Source organism: Oryzias melastigma, linkage group LG17, assembly GCF_002922805.2.
Source record: "Oryzias melastigma strain HK-1 linkage group LG17, ASM292280v2, whole genome shotgun sequence".
In the NCBI taxonomy this organism is placed as follows: domain Eukaryota; kingdom Metazoa; phylum Chordata; class Actinopteri; order Beloniformes; family Adrianichthyidae; genus Oryzias; species Oryzias melastigma.
This window is the reverse complement of record NC_050528.1, coordinates 11,856,663-11,874,834: the sequence shown is the minus strand read 5'-3', so window position 1 is coordinate 11,874,834 and position 18,172 is coordinate 11,856,663. Positions and strand designations below refer to the sequence as shown.

General features: G+C 42.7%; 1 protein-coding gene across 12 annotated transcripts in view; it reads left to right on the top strand.

Moving 5' to 3' along the window:
- The window catches only part of wu:fj49a02 (myomegalin), a 40,070-nt gene that overhangs the window by 16,227 nt on the left and 5,671 nt on the right, over positions 1–18,172 (top strand). For 5 of the 12 annotated variants that reach the window (XM_024273225.2, XM_024273224.2, XM_024273221.2 and 2 more), the window contains exons 1-33: positions 2,882–4,887; positions 5,694–5,831; positions 5,916–6,035; positions 6,111–6,203; positions 6,284–6,508; positions 6,582–6,740; positions 6,869–6,970; positions 7,085–7,222; positions 7,304–7,483; positions 7,568–7,762; positions 7,850–8,032; positions 8,117–8,233; positions 8,311–8,391; positions 8,472–8,569; positions 8,688–8,827; positions 11,036–11,142; positions 11,226–11,389; positions 11,464–11,713; positions 11,815–12,022; positions 12,825–12,941; positions 13,020–13,276; positions 13,351–13,565; positions 13,739–13,856; positions 13,979–14,096; positions 14,190–14,244; positions 15,878–16,110; positions 16,180–16,284; positions 16,369–16,524; positions 16,618–16,848; positions 16,928–17,059; positions 17,140–17,256; positions 17,328–17,517; positions 17,601–17,722. In XM_024273225.2, the coding sequence (XP_024128993.1) occupies positions 3,634–4,887; positions 5,694–5,831; positions 5,916–6,035; positions 6,111–6,203; positions 6,284–6,508; positions 6,582–6,740; positions 6,869–6,970; positions 7,085–7,222; positions 7,304–7,483; positions 7,568–7,762; positions 7,850–8,032; positions 8,117–8,233; positions 8,311–8,391; positions 8,472–8,569; positions 8,688–8,827; positions 11,036–11,142; positions 11,226–11,389; positions 11,464–11,713; positions 11,815–12,022; positions 12,825–12,941; positions 13,020–13,276; positions 13,351–13,565; positions 13,739–13,856; positions 13,979–14,096; positions 14,190–14,244; positions 15,878–16,110; positions 16,180–16,284; positions 16,369–16,524; positions 16,618–16,848; positions 16,928–17,059; positions 17,140–17,256; positions 17,328–17,517; positions 17,601–17,722 (6,118 nt within the window). In that variant the 5' untranslated portion in view covers positions 2,882–3,633. Of the gene's footprint in view, positions 1–2,880; positions 4,888–5,693; positions 5,832–5,915; positions 6,036–6,110; positions 6,204–6,283; positions 6,509–6,581; positions 6,741–6,868; positions 6,971–7,084; positions 7,223–7,303; positions 7,484–7,567; positions 7,763–7,849; positions 8,033–8,116; positions 8,234–8,310; positions 8,392–8,471; positions 8,570–8,687; positions 8,828–11,035; positions 11,143–11,225; positions 11,390–11,463; positions 11,714–11,814; positions 12,023–12,824; positions 12,942–13,019; positions 13,277–13,350; positions 13,566–13,738; positions 13,857–13,978; positions 14,097–14,189; positions 14,245–15,877; positions 16,111–16,179; positions 16,285–16,368; positions 16,525–16,617; positions 16,849–16,927; positions 17,060–17,139; positions 17,257–17,327; positions 17,518–17,600; positions 17,723–18,172 lie in introns of those variants that run through there. The other 7 variants (XM_036216190.1, XM_024273230.2, XM_036216191.1 and 4 more) reach the window with 5 other exon arrangements.

Genomic DNA, 18,172 nt, shown 5'->3' with positions numbered 1-18,172 from the left:
ATCATTCTATTATAAAAAAAAAAATACAAAAAAAGTATATTTTTGACAGTAAAAATATTGAAAGTGCTTTAGTTTCATGCAGAAATAGTCTACAATTGCAGCCAACTGTTCTCTTCAGCTCGCACACATAAAACAGTAGCTAACCCTATTCAAATGATTGCTTTCTAGCTTGCTGACAGTGAAGCACTGACATGTTTCAGAGGTTTTATCTCATTACACAAAGTGCAAAAATCTCATTATGTTGAGGGAACCTCCTCCAGGACACGTCAAGCCCTACGATGCAGGAGCTCCATTTCTTTGACACCAGTCTCCACCTTGCTAACATGAATTTCTGACCACTCTGCCACATTGTCTGCAGTCTTGGTTTCAAGCCAACATTTTTCAAAAGCATATTTGTTGTCTGGTTTGTTTCTCACAGACATCATTTGTTTTCAGGCTCTCTCTTTTAACTTGTAAATCAGTTTGAAATGAAGGATGCAAATGCACTCGTCCAACACGCTTTCTGTCCAAAACTTCAACAGAATAAATGTGTTGGTGTGTGAACATGTGTGAGCTTACGTTTGTAGTTCAGACTTAATATGTGTGACTGGTAGTAGTTAATGTGAGTATTTAGGCTTCAAGTATGTCAAAGTGCAGACGTTTTTGTGTTTGAGTCAGTTCACAGCATGTTTGTGCAATCAGTGTGGAGTCAGCCCAGAACATATATTCTACAAACAAATGAGAAAATCAGTAAAAGTTGATGATTAAGCTTTAATCAAAGGACAAAGAAAGATGTAGAAACAAAAGCTAATAGGGTTATAATTAGTATAAATGAGTCCTAAATAAAGTTTCATTGTGTTTTAGACTAATGAGAATAACTTTGACATGAAATGACCACATTCAAACTTTCAGGAGCCATCTGCTAGTAGTGAATCTAACACCATCTCCTGTGAGTTGGCATGAACATTTCCATGAGATGTTCCTGTCATTTGTGCGTGAGTGCTACAGGCATCTCCCCCCGTTTGCAGTGTGAAAGCTCTAGTTTCAGCTGAGCTGTCGATAGGTCAGGTTGACCTTTGGATGTTCACAGACCCTGGGACTCAGATCAAGTTGTTTTGATGTTTCAGGACACCAGCTTTTAAGAGCCTCTAATTACATCTCCAGACACCACAGACACAGAGCCAGTACATGGCTGCTGAGTGGAGATGCTTCGACGGCAGTGGAGCATGAAATTCTGTCACCAAAAATGTCAACGTTTCTATTTTGGGAACCTGGTTTATTGCAATTATCAATGCATTTATACATCATCAAGCTTTTTGGGGGTTGTGGGGATGCTGGAGCCTGTCCTAGCTACTGTTGGACAAAGATGGGGTGCAAACTGTACGGTTTATTATTGGAAATATTTTAACTACAAAATGACATTTGAATGCATTGTGGGTATGCAATATTCTACTACATCTGAACAACTAGATTGCCAAATATGCTCAAATGTAACTTTAAAAGAATTTCTTTAAGCCACACATTGGAGTGCGGAGGATCCAGTGGCAGCAGACCTTCTGAACTGGTGATGGTAACGTGTTCTGGAGTCTCAGCATAACCAGCTTCTGTTTCTCTCAGGCAAACAAAAATCACATTCACTGCTTAAGTACACATGCATGGTTAAATTACAAAGAAGGGTTTTGTTGTTTGACCGTCATAATGGCATCCTTGTTTAAAATCAACACCATAGCAACAAGAGAAAATAAAGGAAAAAAAAAATCTTGAGGCGCTATTACTGTTTTGTGCTTTTACAAAGAAACCAAGTCAAGCAAGTAAAATACTTTTTTGATGAAACATAAAAAATCATTTTTTTTAGCTTAGCACTTCAGATATTTTTATTATTTAAAAATATTGTTTATTGTAGCCTATTTTCATCTGCAGCCTCTTCCTAAATGCCAGCAGGCATCTTTAAATTCTAAATTTGCAACTTATTTTTGATTCATCAAGATGTGGAGAAGAACCATCAGTTACTTTATCTGTGCAAAGCTGAGGTTCTTATAATCAGGTGGGGGTTGAGAGAATATGAGCTGAAGTAAAGTGGAATAATCTAATGGAGTTGACCCTAAATCACACCCCGGGGGACGCCCTCAACCCCCACTCCTATCCAGCCTGCCTACAATTTGATTTAGGAACAATATGCCCTAGTCACTAATGTCTGCAAGTATTTACTTTTATTGTCTTTAAGACACCAATTAATTGTAGACAAACTGATAATTAAAAAAATAGTTTGTTTGGAAGAACAGATTATTGCATAAGAAGTATAACTTTTAGAAGAGAAGGGAAACTGTCGAAGTTATTATTATTATTGTTGTTGTTATTATTAGCATTACTATATACAGAGTATATAGTATTGATTCTAAGAATTTTAGAATTTTTTGCTTGTTTGTTGAAGTCCATTTGTACTTAGAATATAATTATTTCAAATATTTCAATAATCACTAAGAATAAGCAGAAGTACTGCCATGTATATTAACATAAATAAATGGCTAATTTGCATCATATCTGGAGGCAAAAATCTGCAATAAAAAATACTGGTTTGCACTTTTTTAATTTTCTATTTAGAATTTTAAATTAAAATATAATATTTTAAAATATGTCAAGTGTTTTATATTTTACATATTGTATTGGAAATGAATGATGCACAATTAAAAGGTCATTTATAATCACACAAATTTGTCGTTTTTAAAGCAAAAAAAGGTAGAAAGAAGCTTACGTGTCTGTAATACGTTGCACTTTACAATAAGAAATATGAGTTGTGTTATAATAACTATATCTAAGAAACGACTGGCATCACAAATAACAGAAAGAGTCCATGCTGTTAAATGAACGCTGCAGAGCATTTCACCTGTTTAGTCAGGCGCACATAGCTTAGCAAACCAGGCTGAAGGAAGAGACTCGTTTTCGGGGGGAAAACATTTCTTAGTGCGACGAATATGACTAAAATAGATTAATGTTGCTGTTCAGATTTAACTGATATTCGATTTCCAATGAGGAATATTTTGCATAGAATCAGAACTATGATCATTTGAAAGATTTTAACATCCTGTGTGGGTCACTGTGTGGACCCACACCCCCATTTCCGCTGAATGGTTCGCTCCAACGCCGCAGGTCTGTCTCCGGCAGTCACGTCGTCATCAGTAGCTTCTACACCGCAGAGGACCGAGTAGTTCGAGGATTTCCGTCAAAAGCAGCTCGGAAATGAGCGGACAGACACAAAAACCGGCGGAGGAGTGAGAGGACTGTCCCGGGAAGCCCGGAGCCGCTGTGGAGGCCGGCGGATTATCACCTCTACCCGCTCATGATGACTGAAGATGCGAAACGGATGTTTGCTACCGGCGTGGAGGATAACTGGAGACTGAAGAGACGCATGCGCCATGTCGCTGATGCACCTGCATCTCCTGCAAATGCACCAGTGGAGCAGTTTTATGCCCACATATTTATTTAATTTTTATTTACTTCACAATTATTTAAATTAAACTACAAAATTATTTAACTATTTTGTGCTGAGAGTTTTAAATTATTATTATTTTATAATTTGAAGGACATGTGCACTCTCTTTGATTCAAAACAGTCTGAATAAAATGTGATTTTTACTGCTATTTAAAAACGTAGAGAATGTTTGATCTAAAGATGAAGGAGGCGTGTCGCATCTGTGGACGTGAGCTCTGTGGCAACCAGCGAAGATGGATCTTCCACCCCACTGCCAAGCTCAACCTGCAGGTGCTGCTGTCCCACGCTCTGGGGCAAGAGCTGACCCGGGATGGCAGAGGAGAATTTGCTTGCTCCAAGTGCACCTTCATGCTGGGCCGCATGTACCGCTTTGACACAGTCATCGCCCGGGTGGAGGCTCTGTCCATCGAAAGGTTGCAGAGGCTCTTGTCGGAGAAGCACCGGCTGAGGCAGTGCATCAGCGGCCTCTACCGAAAGACGAACTCAGACGACGGCGCTGTAGCATCTCGTGGAGCCGATGAAGGTTCAGGAGATGGGATAGTGGATATTTCTGGACTAACCCATGCAAAGTACTGTGCTTTACTCCAGGAGGATCTAGTCTACTCTTTATACGAGTCCTGGGCGGATGATAACCTGGATTGCCACCATAACCACCATCAGATTTCTGCTGGTCCAGAATCTGAAGTCGCAGGAGTACCCAGCACTCCTAGAAGATGTCGTGGATGTTCTCACTGGCGGGTGGCAGACTCTGACTATGAAGCTGTCTGTAAAGTACCCAGGAAGCTGGCACGAAGTACTTCTTGTGGTCCATCAACCCGATACTCAGCAAGTATGGTTGGAGCAGGTGTGACTGTAGAGAAAACTTCAGATGAAGGCCCGTCCTCTCGAACGCTGGTCCCTGGTTCTCAGGACCCCTCCAGGACGTCGGACAGTGACCGCACTCTGGCTGGACGTATGAGCTCCAGCCCCTCCGTTGCTTCCCTGGAGACAGAATACACTCAGACTAGAACCGCAACAGATGGGTTGCTGAACTCCCCGAAGGAGGCAGTAGACGATCACTTGTCAGACTCTGTTTCTGAGGAGCATGCACCACACGGCCGAACCTCACCAGCCTCCAGTCTTTCTCTGCCTCTCTGTTTTGTGCATAGCTACCGCCCCGTCCGAACAGCCAAAGGAAGCAGGCTGCCGGTGTTGCTCCGGCACGGATCCAGCCGTGGAGGCATGAGACTGAGCTTTCCCGGTCTGGGAATATCGTATGGTACGCCAGACGGGGAATTGGACAGCCTCATGCCAACCCCTGAACCTGAGCACCCCCTGATCAAACTGGATGTGGGGGAAGATCATGACCTGAACCTGTCAGACATGGATGACTTTTTAGCAGATTTATATAAAGAATATCCTCCCCCACGCCCACACCAGGTATAAATGGTGCTGAAAAGTCTTTTTTTTCCCCCCAAATGTGCTGAAATTGGGCTTTTTTGCCAGTTCATCTATTTCTTTTAGCTCACATGGCCTCATAGTTGATCGTCAATCCTTTTTTTCTGCTAATCTTCACATCAATCAACCCCAAAAGCTGTAAAATAGTTATATTTTCCATCAAGCAGTCAAGTTGCATGGCCTGGTTTAAATAATTAATGAGATTTTGAGTGTGCAGGTGCGAAGAAACATTTACTACTATCAGTGAAGCAGGGAGAAGACGATGTGTCCTGACATGCCGGGATATTCATTTACATCTAATTGCTAATTTGGTTCAGTAGATTAAATGTTTTAAGACTAGAGTGCTGGAACAGAGAAGTCTGTTTTGTGCAATGCAAAAAATAATAATCCTATATGTCTCAGAATTCAGTGTTTGGTAACAAAAGAGACTGATACAGAAGTAGGTTAGACAAGGGGACATTAAGACGGAGTGACTCCTCCACTGGCCTATTTTCACTCTAAACCCTGGAGGCAAAGTCATGCACGCAATGTCAGACCACCCTGCTTTTCAACACTGGTTGGCTACTACATTAACAATATTTATATGGAGCAACGATGTGAAAAAGAGGCACATTCCACTAAGTCTAAAGATTATTTTAGTTTAAAATGGCCTTGCTACCCTGAAGTGGGGTGCTTATCCAGCTTCATTAGTTTGACACTAAAATGGTTCCCAACAAGCAGATCAACTGCTGGATTTGGTCAGAAGACTTAACAGATTAACTGCCCCTTCTATCTCCACTCCGTTGCAGAGCCTGGTTGAAGAGCAGCAGAGTCAGCTCAACCAGTACGAGTGCGCCGCTGGTCAGTGTGTCAGCGAGCTGCAGAAGGCCCAGCTCCAGGTGCAATCGCTGCAAGCCAAGATCCAGGAGAGCGAGGCCAACAACATGGTGCGCCGCACAGAGATGGCACATGCCGCGATCGAAGCCTCACTGCCAGCCCAACTGACGATCTGCTCTGACTTCCTCCCACAGAAACTCCAGGAGAAGTTGAGTGAGATGGAGTGTGAGCTTCGTTCCCTCCGCCAGGCGAGCCAAAGTCAAGAGAGAACCATTCAAGACCTCACAGAGACCATCAGCACCAAAGACAGTGAGGTGTGTGTGTGTGCTTTATAGGAGATAAAAGCATGTCATTCTGAATATGTTGTTATTAACTTGTGTTGCTTCAAGGCCCAGGAGCTGTACCAGCTGATAGAAGGACAAAACAGCACTCTCTGTAAGCTGCAGGAAATGGTTCATCGTAACCAGCTTTCTCAAAAAAAGGTGATGGACAGGATGACAGAATCGGCTGTGAGTGGATGGACAAGCTAAAAAAAAACGTTCCCACTTTGATTTGTGATCAGGCTCCAGCAGGGGTAGGTGACGGCCCCACCCTCAGCCAGCTACAGAGCCAGCTGGTGGGCCTGCAGAGCTCCCTGTTCTCTCTGGGTCTGGAGCTGGAGGCCAGTCAGAGGAGCCTCAAACAGAGCCAGAGGCAAGGAGAAGACCTTCTTCGGTTCAAGGACAGACTCAACTCTGATTTACAAGAAGCCCTGCGGCACCGGGAGGCCACGGAAAAACACAATCAGGTTGGTTTGCTGGTGAATGAAAGATAAAGCCAAACATGCCAGGCAACGGTTTTATAACCTGTCTCTGCCGTAGGATCTCCGCAATGTCCTTCAAAAAACCCGCTGTGAGCTGCAAGCTAAAGAGGCGGCGCTGAAGGAGACGGAGGCGGAGAAGCAGACAGTGATGCAGGAGAAGGAGCAGAGCGTCGTGCAGCTGAAACGGTCCCTGCAGGACAAGGAGCAACAGCTCCAGGTATTCAACCCCACACAATGACCCTTCAGAATAATACCAGATCAGTGGCCTTGAGGCAGAGTGTTCGCCCTTAGACTGGAAGGTCGATGGTCCAAATCCAGATGTTATTTATTTATTTCTGTCTGTAGGAGTACTCTGAGATGCTGGAATCAGCTAGAAGCTCCAAACCAAGAGATGCTCTGCTTGAGAAGTTAAAAGAGCGAATTAAAGAAAGAGACAGAGCTTTAGAGGTAAAAAAACAAAAAAAAAAAACATTTTACTACCAAAAAATGTTTTGTTTAAAAAAAAAAAAGGAAAAATATAAATGAGAAAAATCTCTTTTTCCGATCCTCTGCTCACTTCAGCGCTCCATTGATGACAAGTATCGCTGTCTGGAGGACCTGGAGGGCCAGGTGAGGACGCTGCAGCAGGTTCTCAGGGAGAAGGAGCGAGACTTGGAGAGACTCCGCTGCATCCTGTCCAACAATGAGGAGACCATCACGGTACGCTTCTTTAGCTTCCAGCGGCTTGTGTTTAATCACTGAATGTTTCTCTGACTTGTTTCCACCTGTCGCTTGTACTAGAGCCTGGACACTCTGGTGCGAGCTAAAGAGCTGGAGCTGGAGCAGGCCGCAGAGGCCTACAGGAACATCCAGTGGTTGAAGCATCAAAGTGAAGAAAAGGAGAGAAGCACTCTGAGAGAGAAAGATGCTATCATTAAGCAGCTTCAGGGAGTCCTGCAGGCCCGCAGCCAGGAGATACAGGTATCAACATTGACCAGAAGTTTTCACATGCTCTTGATGATAAACCTGTGCTAACTGGTTGCTGTTATTTGTGTTTTTTTGCAGGATTTAACAGCCAAACTCATTGCTAAGGTCCAGGCTTCCCCAGCTGAGGTCGTGGAGGAGCTGAAAGCTCGATTGGCGCTGAAAGAAAAGCTCTTCCAGGAGCTGCTATCCGACCGCAGCCGGCAAGCAAACGAGCACCAATCACAAATTCAGGATCTGCTCAACAACCTCAGCGCTAAGGACCAGTATCTGCAGGTCTGAGCGATCAGACTCGACTGACAGATTTGAGCACAGGGAGGAGGAATTTAGATTTTCACCATCTATTCTCTACTCCTCTATTAGGATTACACCTACAGACTCTCTGAGGTGATGAGAGAGCGAGCAAATCAGCTGGAGGAGCTTCGCAGACAGCTGACGCAGACGGAGCAGGAACTGTGTGAGCTCAGACGGGACAAGGAGAGGGACGCTGGAGGGGAGACGGAGCATCTGCGCAGTCTGCTGAAAGAGAAAGAAGGTTTTATCAAAGTATGTGGTCATCTCCTTCTATTAGCTCTAATCCCCAGGCTTTGTTTGCTGCAGCACTCAAGCTTTTGCTCTTCTTTGTGTCAGGATCTGATTCAAACCCACGAGGAAGCCATGCAGCCATTTTCAAAGGAGAATGAGGCTGAAATACAGGCTCTGAAGGAGGAGCTGGAGTTGGCGTTGAAGAAAGAGATGGAAGCTCAGGTGTGTGTGGACGTGGAGATAATACATCAAAGCTCTTATTGTTTAATAATCTCTATTCTTTGTGTGTTCTCCTGCAGAAGGAGCTTTCAGCTCTGCGGTTATCCCTTACTCACGAACAGTCAGAGGGAGAAGACTCAAAAGGCAGCGCTGATCACCAAGTAGGCTTCATATCATTTGATTCATTTTGAATAGTGCTAAAGAAATCTTTGGTTTAACCCTGCCTACTTATGCACTTCAGAGTCAGATGGAGCAGCTGTTGTCTGAGTACAGCAGGCTAAATGACGCCCTGAGGTCAGAGAAGCGATTGTACCAAAATCTGATGCACAAGAGTGGCAGGTAAGGAAGCTGACCTTTAAAATCCTTTATGTCTGTTTCCACAACAGAAACTTGCAGGACCTGTTTTCTCAAAGGATGTTTCTTTTATCTTTTTTTTCTTTTTTTTTGTACTTTGCAGCTCAGAGAAGGTGCAAGCTCTCCACACTGAGTTAGATTCAGTTCAGGCCCTTCGAGGACAGCTGGAGGAGGTCCTCGCCAAGGCCCGGAGCACGGCCCTGGCGCTGGAAAGGGCAGCCATAAGGCAGCCTGGCTTTGGAGGTGGGAATGGGCGGGGTCCAGCCTCCAAGGCTGCAGGCAGCACGTTCTCTAAGGCTCTCTGATGCTCAGCTCTAAGAGCAACACTGACGGTCCTAATGTGAGACCAGGCTGCCCGTAGCCGCTCAGGCTCAGGTTTCAGAGAAACCATCATCAAAAAGCAAAGCAGTGATGCTCGTTCCATGAGGGACACATTTAAACCGTAACCTGAGTCTGAGTCTGCTGGCAGCTTGGTCCAGTTTGCACAAGCACTGCTCACCGAGTGTTCAGCTCATTCCTAATGAGAAATGCAACTCAAGAGTTTCTACTAATTTATTTTTGAGTGGATTGTGAACCTGATTTTACATTGTGTTGGAAAACTGCCTGTTTTGTGGACTGATCGTCTTGTATTGCCATTTCTGTCTGTCATCATTTACCTCCAGCCTTAATGTCACAGTGAAGCTCCATGTTGTGAAGAAAGGTCACGCCTTACAGTAAAAACATCTGTCATCAATTGCTTTATGTCATTTGTCTGTTAGCAGCTTACCGAACTAAAACTATAGTTGCTACATCACTGCGTGATATAAAACTCCTCTGCTTTACTTACAATTGTGCATGAAGGTGTGCCTTATTAGATCAGTTGTCTTAAAAAAATACCATAAAAAATCAATTGAAGGAAATCCTTGCAACTAAATAAAATCCCACTTATGGTACAATCGTTTTCTTCTCATCTAGAGACTAGGCCTACAGAGAAAACATGAAGGAAAAAAACATCTAAAAAAAAAAAAATCTGTTTCTTTACAATCTAACAGCTGTTTTCTCTGTTTTTAGAAAGAAATATAAACTAAAACATCGTTTTTGATGATTCAGGAATGTTTTGTCCTGCATGGCTCTATTACTTACCAGATAAATTAAGTAGTTTTCCTTGAAATTATGCAGTACAGTTCTCAAAAAAATAGTGTCATACTTGTGATTTTTAATTTATTGTAATTGTAAAAACTGTATTGGACCTCCAAAAAGAATACATTTTCATATTTTTGACTAGAATACATTTAGGTAGTTTGATTTGTTAGTTCATCTTTGTGATGCATCTGGTTCTTTAGCTGATCCCATGAATTTGAACTCTAATAAATGCATTTATTATTTACTAGTCGTGCCCCAGTTCTCACCTGGATGGAGAGATGAAATAACTGTTCATACTTTTTTGTGTATTTGAACTGTTTTGAAAATAAATGTGCTGATTTTTTTTTTTAATTGAAAGCACCTTTGGTGTGAATTTGTTTTTGCTTTGTCTAACTGGGACTTAAAGAAACCTTAAATTTCCCTTCTATTCTTCAGACATCCAACCGTTTGCCTTCCAACCAGCTTGTCATCTGTTTGTCCCGAATTTTTCTTCCAGATAAACACAACTTTTTTGTTGAAAAGTCAGATAAAATATGGATAAAACATCTGTGAAATGTCCATGTGAACATCCACATCCAACACAAATGTACATTTACAGTTCAGATGAGTTTTTCCTTCATGCATGCATTTGTGGCATGATTTTATGTCTGCATGACTGTCCTGCTGTAACTCCCCACTGGATATTAATCCTATTAAATCAACAAAGGATCTTTCCTTCACTTATAATATCACTGATGCAAAAAAAAAGTTTTTTAAAAGCTTTAAAACTGTGTCCATTTGTTTTGCCCCACAGTGCTTCAGATCAGAACAATGAAAGCTCAGCATTCACTAAAGCTGCAGCTGCACAGTCACACTTCCATAAGACATCCTGCACCATAGGTTTCAGTCATGATTGATGACTTTATGTAGGGAGCACACGTGCTCTCCCTGCACTAACAACCTCCTGCTACTGTTCAAAAACATATTTAAGATTTTTTTAAGAAAACACATTTACTTTTCTTAGTCTACTTTCACTAAACGTTGCTGCTGTAAACAAACATCTGCACACAGTACTGTAATCTCACTAAAAAATGTGAGTGATCCAAGGTACACAACCACTATTGACTATTAATTACTGGAAAAATTCAGTCAGTGTTTACAGACACACGTGGCTGCCCAGGCTTGACTCTTTTTTTTTGGCTGCACATGACATAATATTTCCCATAAGTCCCATGACTTCCAGTGGGGTGATACTGTGCAACGACTCGGCTGTGGGATTCAGAGAGAGCACTGGAATCAGATGCATTTCTGTTTTAAATAACAGACCTTAAATGGTGATTATGCTTTCAGAGCTCAGCACAGAGGAAGAGGAGGGAGACGATGAGGATGGTAGCAGTGAGGATTTTACAGACAGCATAGAGGAGGACGACAGTTTGACCAGCAGGAACACTTCTCAGGTAAATAACTTCTTCCTTTAGCTGCCAACACAGAAAGCAGTGTGTGAGCCTGAGAATTCTTTTTTTTTTTTTTAATTTTCTAGACTTGTGTTAAGAATCAAGGAGAGACGTTTCTACCTGGAAGGACGAGAGAAGCTAAATTATATGAAAACATCCCTCCAGAGGAGACTGAGGAAGCAAGAACAACCCTTGAAGACATAAGATCACAGCTAAAAAAAGATGGATTCACTTCTGTCTCTGAGATGAGGTACGCTTTTAATTATCTTCTTTGAAAAAAAATCTAGACTTTTTTTTTCCTAACTCTGTGTCGTCTGCCATTAGAAGTGCCTTACAGAAGCTGCAGCAGGAAAACCAGGCTTTAATAAACAGACTGGAGTTCAGTGAAGCTGCCAGACTCAGGACAAACACACAGAGGAGTCTGAAAGAAGAAGAGGAGGACTGTGAAGGAGATGATGAAGAGTTGGAAACATCTTCGATTATGTCTGGGAAGCGAGGTCCTCCTTGTTTTAGGAGCTCTGAGTCTGGGAAAAGACATTGCAGGAGACCAGACTCCCTGAAGCTGACAGAGGCGGTGAGTTATATTGCTTTATCCCAGAATATGCATCTATTCATGATTTGTGTTTTACGAATGTTCCCAAATGTATTTTCGTGAACCTGGTCTCTCATCTGTAGCAGGATGCGAGGCCCTCTAGTGGCAGCGATGAGGTGGGGATGCTCTGGCAGGACATGGAGGACGGACTCCATGAGCAGGCGGCCTGTCTGCGCGCGGATCTGGCCCGGAGCCTTCAGGAAAACAGGGAGCTCCAGGAGAGGCTGATGGTGTCTGAAGCCACGGTCCAGGCTCAAGCAGAACAGCTGAAGGATTACAGAGATTTGCTCAGTGAGTCTCTCAGATGTGCGTGTGTGAGGGCACACTGGAAGGGACTGCATGGCGCCCTACGTCAGGGGTCAGCAACCTTTAACAAAAAAAGAACCATTTAGGCTCGTTTTCTACTGATCAAAACCTAGAAGGAGCTGCATAGTCTTACTTTAGTCTTTAAGAAATTTGGATTTGCATTCATTACCATCTGTTTTTTTTAACACTAGATATGAATTATGTCTATTTTTTGGAACAAACAAAGACAATAAATAGAAAAAGAAACTAGTATCTCTCAAAATGTGCTTTTTTTTGGAACCTTTGACAGAAGCTCAAATGACTTCAAATAGAAAATGGTCTTTGCCAAACAGGATCATCTCTATAACATCTAATAACCATTGTTGTGTGGCATAAGATATGTGCGATTGACTTCTAAAAGATCAAACTTTTTCACCAAAGTTTTGTTTTCCATATAAAACCTGTTCATTCTGGAGGTAGCGTTCTTCAGGTCAACAGGGATGTAAAAACCTACATAGTTTATCATTCATGTGCGACTCAATTTATAAATGTAATTCATCTAAATTAAATAATGCTTATTAAGAAATCCTTACTCTAAAAAAATACAATTATTTTATTTTTCTTCAGCCAGAGATCCATCATAGAGGTAAAAAAAGCCACATGTGGCTCTGAAGCTGCAGACCCCTGAAATAGCCTAATTATTGCAATTTGGTGCCCCCTACAGTAGATAATGCCCTAGGCAGCCGCCAAGATCGCCTATGCCCAGAGCACCACATTTAAAAATGCATTTTTTTTCCTGTCTGTGCAGCAGAGACATCTGTCCAGCAGGCCAGTAAACAGGTTCAGGTGGACCTCCAGGATCTGGGTTATGAGACCTGTGGGCGCAGTGAGAATGAAGCAGAGCGAGAAGACACCAGCAGCCCTGGTGAGGATTCTGGCTTCAAAATCTGACCCCATTCAGCCTCAGAGAGCCTCACGCTTGAAACTTTTCTCTCCGTCTCAGAGTTCGATGACCTGGAGATGTGCACATCTCTGTCCCATCATCAGGACAGTGAGGGGCTGAACAGCAGCTGGTATTCTGAAAACTCCAAGGAGGCCTTAGACATCCGGGATGAGTCGGCCCCTCTCCACCACCTGGTCCAAGATCTCAGGTCGCAGTTGACCCGCTGCCACAAAGTGATCCGTGGACTCCAGCTGCGGGTGCGCTCCCTGTCTGCAACCAGCGATTACGCCTCCAGCCTTGAACGCACCCCTCGCAAGGTACGACTTCGCACAGTCCTCCACTCCAGGTGGTGAGAGCTCCATTCAAGCGTTTGGTTTTACTCTCTTTGAAGGTTAACTGGGCACTTGGGATATCACCAGCTCCCAGCGGGGTTGAAGAAGACGAAGGCTGGATGTCTGACACCCAAGGAGTCCGCCCTTCCTCCAAGCCCAGTCGGGAGCTGCAGGAGTTGATGGAGCGCGTCACATCACTGGAGGCGCAGTTGAAAAACACTGCAGTGGAGGGAAAACAGCAGACAGAGGAGGAGAAATGTGCCACCTGGCCCGGGTGAGACAAAAAGAGTCTCAGGACTTAGTGCTGATTCCAGGATTCTTCCTGCTTTACTTTAGGAGCATCGATTGTTATCTAGATCAGCAGATGCTTATGACTTGAAGCTTGTGGCGCTTCTCAAACCACAATCACTTATCTTACTGTGGGTCCATTTGTGTTCCCATTCACAGGAAGTACAACACTCTGATTCAAGCGCAGGCTCGTGAGCTGTCCCACCTGAGGCAGAGGATGAGAGAGGGGCAGGGCGTCTGCCACATCCTGACCCAACACCTCGGAGACACCACCAAGGTGCAGCAAACCAAAATCTTCATTTGGTCAATTTAACCATTTTTTCTGCTAAATGTTGAGGCTTGAAAAAAATTTTAAAAATATATATTTTTTGTCAAAACTCCCTCCCCCCAACATTTCAGGCTTTTGAAGAGCTCCTGCGATCCAACGACATTGATTACTACATGGGTCAAAGCTTTAGAGAGCAGCTGGCGCAGAATTCTGCTCTGGCTCAGAGAGTCATCACCAAGATCACTGGACGTAAGAAAACATTTTCTCATCATAAAAAGGTTATTTCCTGCCTCAGTGGAATCCTATTGAAGCTGTTTTCTTCTCTTCTGTTGCATTTCAAAGGAGAATGTGTGGAAACCATCGAGAACAAAACGAGCCAGGACCTCCTTTCCCTGAGGTGAGCAGAAAATTACATATTTTACTTTAGTTTATGAAGATCAATGCATACATCATTCTGTTGGAAGACAAAAACTTCAACAATTTCTTTAAATCATGCAAAGTTTCGCCAACCTTGATGCTGACTTTTGGTTTGCCGTGTCATGTGACACTCAGGAGCATGTCAGGAGAGCTCCACATGACGGTTACAGGGATGTGAGGTTGCTCTAATCCCTGCTCATGGGTCATGTAAGGTGCTGCAGATTAAGATTAGGAGCCTCTTTGTTTTGTTTTTGTGGAATCTCTCAGAATTACACTGCAAATACAGGCCCCTTAGAAATAAGTCAAAAATTCTTGCCCTATTGGAAGATTTTCTTGAAAAAAAGGGCAATTGGGGGAAAAACATTTTTTAGCAAAAAATCATATAAAAAAAAAAAGAAGACATGTCAAGACTTTTTACTGTCATAAGATTCAGTTTTTGCAGTGTATACCGTTTACTTGTGTGCCACCATTAATTCACAGGGTTATTTCAAAGTGCTCTACTAGAAAAATAAAACAAATAAAAGCTCATAAACAACAACTGCAATTAAAACAGTAAAATCAAATGTAAAATTATAATTATCAATAATTTAAAACAACATTTTAAAATAAAAATGCTGTTTTTGAGCATCATACACTGAAAAAAGGACCCAAAAAGCAGTTGGATGCAAAATTATGTTTACATTAAGTATAATTTCTCTTTAGAGAATGTTTCTTTAATTGTATTGATAACTGGTTAAAATGAAGGAAGGTCAGATGGTTTGGACTTCATGATCCCTCCATGTCATTTTGCTCTTATTGCACAAATTGGAAAATCAATTTAAGATTTTTATTTTTAGGTTGAGCAGATTTTTTGGTTCAAATCTTGTGACAGTAAAATATTTGTTACGTATGTTAGATTGTTTCAGATTGCAGCAATTGTATTAAATAAATTACATTAAATGTATTTTTAAATTGGGAGTCTGTTAATAAAAAATGTTAAATCAGTTATATTTTTTCTAATTACAAAAAGGTAAATGTTTGTGTACCATATTTCTTTAAAGAATCATTTACCTGCTTTTGTAAAAATTTTTTCTGTGGTATTGTAATTATGATCACCTTGTTTTAAGCCAAGATAAAAAAAATGTAATTTTAATGAAAATCTTTACAAATTTGCTTCCGAATTGTGGGCGGGATTGTTGGTGTCGAGCAACCTCTCCCCGTTTACATGCCCTCCAGCTAGCTTATAGCCTCTCACACTTAACATTACCGGTGCAACAAAAATGGCGAGTAATGTTGTAAGTATTCATTTCTTTTTCGTCTGCTCCTGATTATCAATTTGAATTAAAAAAAATACTCAGAACTGCAACTTTGAGCTTGATTTTCTTTTTATGTGTTCTCAATCATGAGAAAAATGACAGAAAAACATGTTAAAAACACCAAAAACAGTCATCAGTGTCATCAGGAAACAGCCACACATAACTATGTGTCATCAGCATAATGTGGAGGAACTTATGGTTTAAGAAAGTAAGGAAGCATAGACAGAGCCTTAAAAGACACTTCAATGCATTCAATGTATTTCACACAGTTACACAAACAAATATTGTTTATCTCTTTTGTTTGTGATGCTTTTGTAGACTGAGTAAAGAGCTGCAGCAGAAGGACAAACTCATCGAGTCCCTCCAGACCAAGCTGCAGCAGCGCCCCCAGACTCCATCCAGCTGCCATGCCCTCTCTGAGACCACTGACCACTCAGACCGCACCTCCTTGGTGTCCGATGAGACCAACGAGGACCTGGAGCTGTGCTCGGATTTAGACACCAGGGAGTTTCAAGAGGAGCACCAGCAAGAACCCACATCAGGAAGAGATGGTAATGTTCATGATTCGTCTTTTCCTGCTCAAGATTTCCATTTCTTCATCTTCCGTTCCCCTCTTGTAGTCCATCCATCTCCTCATGCTCCTCATGGCCTCCTCAAATCCTCCAGCAGCTGTCCCAACATGCGCTGCTCAGCCACTGTGGGTCTGACCTGTCAGCCCACTAGAGGTATGACGCTCATGACTGGGATCAACTTGCTTTTTTCAGTTTTTTTTCATCCTCTTTATTTCATTTCTTATCATTTTCCTTCAGCTCTTTTGGGTTTCACCTCCTCCCTCTCTGTTCCTCTGGGCCCTGACGTCTGGGGGTATGAAGCCATTTCTGACCCCCGGCCCAGGGCCCTGTCTGTCCTCGCTGTTCGCCCAGAGCTGGACACGCTTTACAGACAAATGAGTGAGCAGCGCAGGGGTGAGGGGCCAGAGAGAGCTCACAATTCCTCTCCTTTTTTGTCATTCCACTGCTTTAAATCGGCTCTCTCACCTTCTGCTTCTGTTCTGACAGGACTTGCTGTTCCACAAGAGAAGACTCTGTTCAGCTTCTCACCCAGTCCCCACAACCTCCATGACCTCACGAGCTACGCCCACCTATCCCATCATGCCTTTCCACAGTACCAGCTGGGCGGCATTCCCGAGGATCACTCCGTGAAGTCTGACTCCGGCCAAAGACCTCTGTGGGATGCAGAGAACTTTGTTGGAAGCTATGCTGGATATCCAGCAGAAAACAGCCAAGCAGGTTTGATTCTGCAGAAACTAAGAGGCGTCCTTCCTCTATTCTTTTGCTGTTACAATATAATAGTACTGTTTATTTGCAGGTGTGAGTTTGATAGAGGAGCATCTACAGGAGGTCAGGTGTCTGCGACAGCGTCTGGAGGAGTCCATCAGGACCAATGAGGCGCTGCGCCTGCAGCTGGAGGAGAAGCTGCTCTCATCTGGACGCGATAGAGGTAACAAGTCCTAGAACGTGAGGGAAATACCAAAAAAACCTCCTCAAAAATAGGATAACTAACATATTTTTTTTTCTAAGGAGCACCAACAAACATCTATATTCAGGGACTGGACACAGTCACTCAACTGTCCAATGAGATCAGAGTCCTGAAGGAGGAAAATCTTGCTCTGCAATCAGGCCTGAAGGCCAGCACAGGTGCTTCATTTTACAACTTCCCCGGAGTTGATTTTGATCTCTTTTTAACTTATCTTGTCATCACCTCTAAGACTCAGGTGAGGAGGTGGTGCAGCTGCGGGAGGCGGTGTTCACAGCACGCACACGCCTAAAGCAGGCAGAGCTGGAGGCCGAGCAGTGGAAGGAGGAGCTGAGACGACTTCAGGCTCACAGTCAGGAGCAAGGTCAGCAGATTCTCACGCTGAGGCAGGAGCGACAGGCCGGACAGGAGAAAACCAACAGGTCGGTGTTGTCTGATGCAAAAGGTAATCGATGTGCATATGCCGACATGCTTTTACTCTATTATGATGTCTCTGCATCGCCAGGCTGCAGCATGAGGTGTCGCTGCTGCAGCAACAGCTGTGTGAAAGCAGGGAGCTCATCCACTCTCTGCAGAGTGAACTCCACGTTTATGATCGAGTTTGTTCCAGCACAAGAGCCAACAAAGGTCAGTCCATCATCTGTCTGCACACCTTTTTTTTATGTCTTCATTATGAAAAAAAAAACCCTAAAACATATAGAATTTTATTGATTTGGCGCCCTCTGGTGGAAGATAAATGGTAATAAAAACAAAAAAAAAACAAAAAAACTATAAAAATAATTAGAGCTGTCAACGTTAATACTAGTGATTAATAAAAAAAGAATGTGCTAATAATTATTAATGCCAATTAATTACACTCCATGATGCCGCCATCTTCTGCTGGTTCCACAGAGTGTGTTAAATTCTGAAAATTCTCACTTCGTCGGGCATTATCACCATGGTCACTTACAAAATAAATAAATATTCAATTGATTTTAGTACTTTATTCTTATTATGTTTTAGGTTTAGATTGCTTTTTCACAAAAAGCCGGACGATATTATTGAAATTAACTTTAGTCATACCCCAAAGGGAAAAAA